We start from the raw sequence: 7,436 nt of genomic DNA on the forward strand, positions 1-7,436 counted from the left end.
CCCCAGCACAAACCTGGGGATACCCATCCACTTGGATGGCATTCCCTAACCAGTAAGACTCTGGGGGAAGACCATGCATGGGACAGAAAGCATAGTCAGTGATCCTAGGAACCAGGGTCTTCTAGCTTCAGGGCCCTGAGAGACCCAGGCTCCTTTTGTAGAGCGTTTGCCGTGCTCGCGTGAGGACCTGGGACTCAGCATCCGCATGAGCATGAGCATTCAGCAAGATGACTATAGTGGATAAAGGCCCCTGCGGCCAAGCCTGAGGATTCGAGTCCAGCACCCACGTGATCAAAGGAAAGCACAGATTCCCACAGTTGTCACCTGGCCCCCATATGTGCGCGCCCACACCCACATTCACGCACGAACACAAATAATTCATACGTCATTTAAAAGATTTTGGCTGGGCTGGAGAGATGGGCTCAGCGGTTAAGAGAACTGGCTGCTCTTCCAAAGGTCTTGAGTTCAATTCCCAGCAACCACATGGTGGCTCACAACCATCTGTAATGAGGTCTGGTGCCCTCTTCTGGCCTGCAGGCATACACACAGACAGAACATTGTATACATAATAAATAAATAAATAAATAAATAAATAAATAAATAAATAAATATTTAAAGAAAGATTTTGGCTGACGAGAAAGGTCAGCAGGTAATGGTCTTACTACCAAGCCTGATGAACTGAATTAGTTCCCAGACCCCACATGCTGGAAGGAGAGAACTGACCCCGGCAAGCTGTCATCTGACCTCCAAAAGTGCTCCGTGGCACAGATGTGTGTGTGCATACACCCCCCCAAATAAATAAATGCCATTTTAAACAACTTTATTATTATTATTATTTTTTTTTTTTGGTTTTTCGAGACAGGGTTTCTCTGTGGTTTTGGAGCCTGTCCTGGAACTAGCTCTTGTAGACCAGGCTGGTCTCGAACTCACAGAGATCCACCTGCCTCTGCCTCCCGAGTGCTGGGATTAAAGGCGTGCGCCACCACGGCCCGGCCATACAACTTTATTTTTAATTAAAGAGTATGTACATGTATGTGCGTCTCTGTGCGGATATGTGGGTGTGGGTGTGCGCAGAGGTGAGAAGAAGGGGTCAGATCCCCTGGAGCTGGAGTTGCAGGCAGTTGTGAGCCGCCCAAAATAGATGCTAGAAACTGAAGTCGGGTTCTCTGCAAGAGCAGTGTGTGCTCTTAACCTCTGAGCCATAGTTCCATGCCCAAATGTCAGTAATTTAAATTTTTTTGTGTTTATGGGTGTTTTGTATGCATATATGTCTGTGGACCACATGTGTACAGTGTCCTTGGGGGTTAGAAGAACGTGTGGCCCCCTGGGACTGTGTTACAGCTGGTGGAAGGCTGCCACGTGACTGCTGGGAGTAAAGCCTGTGCTCTCTGGAAGACAGGGTTTCTCTGTGTAACCCTGGCTGTCCTGGAACTTACTCTGTAGACCAGGCTGGCCTTAACTCACAAAAATCTGCCTACCTCTGCCTTCCAAGTGCTAGGTGCAGCTGGTGTTCTTAACTATGGAGCCATCTCTCTAACTTCCACCAATGTAATTTTTACAAAAAGTGTAATAGGTATGTTGGTGTGTGTCTGTAGTCCCAAAGACCACGGATCCCAGGGTCTTGCTGGCTAGGCGTCTAGTCAATTGGTGAGTTCCATGTTCAGTGAAACACCCTATCTCAAAAAAATATACATATCTTCTACACACACACACACATGCACGCAAGCGCAGGCACACACACAGGCATACACACACATAGGCACACACACTCAGGCACACACAGACACACACAGGCACACACACAGGACACACACACACAGACACACACACACAGGCATACACACACATAGGCACACACACTCAGGCACACACACAGGACACACACAGGCACACACAGGCACACACAGGCATACACACACATAGGCACACACACTCAGGCACACACAGACACACACAGGCACACACACAGGACACACACAGACACACACACACACACAGATAGGCACACACACTCAGGCACACACAGACACACACAGGCACACACAGAGACACACACACACACAGATAGGCACACACACAGATAGGCACATACACTCAGGCACACACAGACACACACAGGCACACACACAGGACACACACAGGCACACACACATAGGCACACACAAACACAAATAAGTCCTCCCAGCTTCATCCCCTAGGAGGTGATGTCCTTCAGCCCCTGCCAGCATGGGGGGCCAGAGAGTGCCCCTGTTTCTGGGTACCCTAACTTCAGCCTCCCAACAGCTGTGAAGCCCAGAGGGGTGTGTCCTGGTGTGAAACAGAAAAAGATATGCAAAACTTGGTGTGCGGTACATGGGTTCCTAGAGAACCAGCTCTCGGCGGATCTGTAGCTCATCTGGACAAGTACAGGGACACGCTCCTTCCCCACAGGCATAATGGGAAAGAAGGGGAGAGGAGGGGCTGGAGTGCGAGAGACCACGCCTCTTCGACGCCCTTTAGGGCTGTCTGCCTGCTGTCCAGCCCAGCTGGCTCCTGATTACCACCTTCGGTTACCCTCAGCAGCATGCCCCTTCACCTATGCGTCCCCTTTACTGCCTTCCCCTACAAGGTCCCATCTCTATGCTTCCCCAAATGCAAGTTCTGAACCCCAGTGCCCAGAGCGTTAAGCAGGTCAGCTCCCTCCTCAGCAAGATCAGATGACTTCAGAGAATGGCCACCAGGGGGCCCTCTAGGCACACATCTGACCAGCCTTGGAGGTTGGGTGAGGATCAGGCAGGCGGGCAAGCAGGCAAGAGGTAGCGTTTTTCTCACCCGCCTGCTGCCCCAAATCTCTGTGTGCCCTGGTGCAGCGGTCTATAAGGCTGTGCCCTACCCTAGCTGGAGGAGGGGGCAAAGGGTCTCCTAGTAGAGGGGGCACTGGGTAGAGTGTGTGATCTTGATTCTGCTTCCTCCAAGCTGCAGAGCTGGGGTTGGGTGCCCCTGTTTCCCAGGCAGCCCGGTGAGTTGGGGAGGCCTGATAGGGTAAAGGCCTACCAGATTGAGGCCCCCAGCTTTCCCTTTGACTCATGTTCTCTCAGCCCTCCCCCCTTTTCCTTTTCCATTCTGACCCATTTCTGGGTAAAACTTCTGAATCTATTCCCCAGTTAGTATGTTCCCATGATCAGGGGCCCTGACAGCTGCCAACCTGGGCTGGATGGGAGGGTGAGACAGTAATAAGACAGATATGGGGGAGGTTCCTTCAAATCCATCCAGGAAGGGAACAGACTGTGGGTGTGGGTAAGGCTGGGGCAAGAGCCCCAGCCAGCCTGGTGGCACAAACAGGAAGGACAGCAGGTTCTGGCAGCCAGAAGCCTGTGGCCTCAAGCTGGCAGGATGGCCCCCTTCCTGCAGGTCCCACACTGCCTTCTGAGTTCCTACCACAAGGAGAATATGTGGGGTGGGGGTGAAGTGAAAGTCTGAAGCCAGGGTGTGGCTCTCCTGGGGTCACCCTACTTGGGGAGAGATGGAGAGAAGATGCCAAGGGTGGGGCTGAGAGGGCAGTTATCACTATGATCATCTCACTGAGCACCGAGTGATTAGAAGGGCAAGGGCACAGCTGCCCACTCCATGGGCACTTTCGGTTGTATCTCCAGCCAGTTAAGTGGCTTCTGGAGGCACCCGCACCCCTCTCCTTCCCCTTTGGGCATTGCGCAAACTCCCCACCACAGTTTGGAGGTTATACCCTGCGCTGGGGGGATGGGGCACCACCGGGGTGCCAAACAGCCACCTTCTCCTGCACTCGCCTCTGCCGCCACCACCGGGTCCGCTGTCAGTTACTTGGTTCCTGTCGCGTCATGTGAGACTATGGCTGGGGGAGGCCAGGAGTCCTGGAAGCCCAGCGGTGAAACAGGGCAGGGTAGGGCCAAGTGTAGGAGGCAGTCCCTAAAAAGGACGCTGGGCCAGCAGATCTCTCAGTGTCTTTCTCTTTAGGATTCCTGTTCTGGAGTCTGGGACGTGGACCAGACAAGCTTGCTGTTCCCCATATGAGCCCCCCCACAGTGTCCTGGGCAGCAGAGTGGGAGATCTGGTGGGGGTGAAGAAAGGGAAGCACCTTGGCTAGAAGCCTTGCATGGGCTGAAGCAGCTCTGGGTGACCATGCCAGGCCACCCGGCCGTGCACTGGGTCATTGCAGCTCCAGATTAGGGGCCTGAGTGAGAGGGAAAGGAAGGTTAGCCCATCAAGGTCAGCTGGAGGGAAGCCAAAGGAGCCTGGACCCGAGGCTGGGCCCAGCCTTCCTGCTTCTAGAGTGGATGCCAACCCCCTGCCCACCAGTCTGCCTGTCCACGTCAGGGACATGCAGACTCCTTCCTTTCCAGACTGGAAAGCCCCCTCCTGGGATAGCAGGAAGAAAGGAAGTGACCTGCAGCTCTTCCTAGTCCATCCAAGACCTTGGGCTGAGCCTACAGCTCAAGCTTTGCGTGCCCACAGGTCTCTAGGGAGAGGTGTGCATCCCAGCCCTCCCTGGCGTCCAAGGCAGCTGAGTCGCCCTAGAGGGCATGCACTAAGGTCCCACCGGACTGTGATGGGGCCCTTTTCTAAGGACTATAATCCAGTGAATGAGGCGGTTCCTAGAGGTGGCAGAGGTGGGGTGGGGTGGGCTCAGCTCTGAGAGCAGTAATTTGTGGTGCCAGAGGGCCTGTAAGAAAAGGGTCAGCTCAGTGGGGGGTTGGGGGAAGTGGGTGTCACTACGGGGAGGGGACTCTCTGGCCTCCTGGGGACGTGCAGTTGCTCTCTGGGGTTGGGTGGTGGACCATGGATGGGGGTGCTCGTCTGGAGAGGAGGGCCATTTCTGCTCCGTATACTCACAAAGGGGATTTCCTTTTCCTGAGAGCAAGCAGGCGTCCAGCTCCTCCTTCATATGCCTAGCTGGTCATCTCTAGGGACCAGCAGGGTTGGGCAGGGGGCCCTGGCTTGGCCTTCTTCCTGTCTCAATTCCTTCTTCCAGGAGAGTTTGAGGTGGGTGGGGTGGGGTGGGATGGTGGCTGATGCCAAAACCCGAAGGGTTAGGGCGGGGCAGAAGTGGGAAGGCCCCTGGCTTCCCTCACCTTGGGTAGATGAAAGGGAGACACCAGGGGCTGAGTTGAGGTGCAGCTGTGATTTTAGGGTGCCTCTATTGGGGAGGCTGTTGTGATTTGAAAATCTCGTTTCCTTGGGTGACCGATTCCGGAAGGCTGTGGATGACTTGCGCTGGTGAGTGCCTGGCCCTTGAGACATCCCAGGTGGGGTGGTGGGGATTTATGGGCATTCCTGGGCCCAGGGTGACAGGACCTCTCCTTTTTTATTTTTTTTAATCTTGCTTCAGGGTGCAACCCCACCTGGAGGCTGCGAGCCTGGGGGGCTCTGGCTGGAGGTGCAGCACTCATGGCCCTCTGGCTCCTCTGGCTGCTGGAATCAGCTCCTGGGAGTGCCCCGGCGCCTCAGCCTACAGTCACCATCCTCATCTGGCACTGGCCTTTCACCAACCGGCCCCCAGAGCTGTCTGGGGATACCTGCACTCACTATGGCATGGCTAGCTGCCGCCTGAGTTCTAACCGGAGCCTGCTAGCCAGTGCAGATGCTGTGGTTTTCCATCACCGGGAGCTGCAGACCCTGCAGTCTCACCTGCCCCTGGACCAGAGGCCTCACGGACAGCCTTGGGTCTGGGCCTCCTTGGAATCGCCCAGCAATAGCCGTGGTCTCCATCATTTCCGAGGCATCTTCAACTGGGTGCTGAGCTATCGGCGTGATTCAGATATCTTTGTACCCTATGGTCGATTGGAGCCCTACTCTGGGCCTACACCCCCACTACCAGCCAAAAGCAAGATGGCCGCCTGGGTGGTCAGCAATTTCCAGGAACGGCAGCAGCGTGCAAGGCTGTACCGGCAGCTGGCCCCTCACCTGCAGGTGGATGTGTTTGGTCGTGCCAGCGGACGGCCCCTGTGCGCTAACTGCCTGTTGCCCACTGTGGCCCGGTACCGCTTCTACCTGTCCTTCGAGAATTCACAGCATCGGGACTACATCACTGAGAAGTTTTGGCGCAATGCGCTGGCAGCTGGTGCGGTGCCTGTGGTGCTGGGACCTCCGCGGGCCACCTACGAGGCTTTTGTGCCTCCAGATGCCTTTGTGCACGTGGATGACTTCAGCTCAGCCCGCGAGCTGGCTGGCTTCCTTGTCAGCATGAATGAGAGCCGCTACCAGCGCTTCTTCGCTTGGCGAGACCGGCTCCGTGTGCGGCTCCTGGGTGACTGGAGGGAACGTTTCTGCACCATCTGTGCCCGCTACCCTTACTTGCCCCGCGGCCAGGTCTATGAAGACCTCGAAAGCTGGTTCAGGGCTTGAACTGCGGCTGGGAGAGGCTGTGTGAGTGGAAGACACAGAAGCACTAGGCGTTCAGCCTTTTGGGTCACTTTGGGACTAACCTGAGGCTCCGGTGGATGGTCAGGAAGCCAGGCTATGAGGAGAGCAGAGTGGGCAGGAGAAGCCATCTGGGTGAGGAAGCCGATGGACCTTAGGGATCCCGGGAAAAAGGCAACGGATTGGAGGGAATTAAATAGCATATTGTCCAAAGTCCCTGACTTATCTTGAACACGCCCACGGCTCAGATGAAGCAGGGAAACAGTGTTTCTGGAGCTGGACACAAAACCTTAGGCCCCCTGAACCTCCACAACCAAGGTGCAGGAACACATCCTGGGATTCTGGGTGCAGACCACATGCTGGGTCCAGGGGTGTGTGAAGGACAGACGGACAGTGTGGCTGATTCTGGGCTTCTGACCCCACAGTCCTCTCAGGGAAAGAGGTGCCACTAATAAAGACACTGACACAAATCTCCCAGGTCAGGTGTGAGGTTGTGAGACCAGCACCGTCCAGTCCTCCGCCCGTCCCCCATCTGCCGGTCTGTGTCCGTGTGTCCCCCTCCCTCCCCCGCCCCTACTTGCTCATTCCCCTCAGTCAGCCACTGGGTTTGTTTCTCCCTTGCTTAAGTGACACCTTACCAGAAACTCTTAACACCCTACCCCACACCCCTGGTCTCCACAGCCCATGGCAGGTACAGATTGGGGAACTGAGGTCAAACTAAGCTGGGGCTGGAGGTGTCACATGTCATAGGTCTCAGGTTGGAGGGGTGTCTTGTATGACAGGGCCTGATCTACGATGGCTGGTAAGGGTATCCCTGAGGGGATTCAGTGAAGACCCCACTGCAGAAGGAGCCCCTTGTGTTGGGCTGGGAGTGAGGGGAGGAGATATGGGGTGAACCTATGAGTATGTGACAGGTTGAGCCCCTGGGATAGGTCTGGACTTGGGTTTGTCCATGCCTTGGGGGTGGGGTGGCAGTGCCGGCAGGAAGCCCCCCTCCCCCCATGGTTTGTGAGAAAGGCCTGCCCATGGCTTCCTGCCCTGACCCAGCCCCCTAGGCTAACTGG

At 55.6% G+C, this 7,436-nt stretch overlaps 1 protein-coding gene across 1 annotated transcript; it reads left to right on the forward strand.

Moving 5' to 3' along the window:
- The first annotated feature begins 5,085 nt into the window (after positions 1-5,085).
- Fut7 (fucosyltransferase 7) lies at positions 5,086-6,784 on the forward strand. Its single transcript, XM_041675116.1, has 2 exons — positions 5,086-5,229; positions 5,342-6,784. The coding sequence occupies exons 1-2, from the start codon at positions 5,217-5,219 to the stop codon at positions 6,355-6,357; spliced, it is 1,029 nt and encodes a 342-aa protein (XP_041531050.1). The 5' UTR covers positions 5,086-5,216; the 3' UTR covers positions 6,358-6,784.
- Positions 6,785-7,436: the final 652 nt, after the last annotated feature.

The sequence above is a fragment of the Microtus oregoni genome, unplaced genomic scaffold, assembly GCF_018167655.1.
Source record: "Microtus oregoni isolate MIOR12 unplaced genomic scaffold, Mior012 000025F_ref0000491, whole genome shotgun sequence".
Taxonomy (NCBI): domain Eukaryota; kingdom Metazoa; phylum Chordata; class Mammalia; order Rodentia; family Cricetidae; genus Microtus; species Microtus oregoni.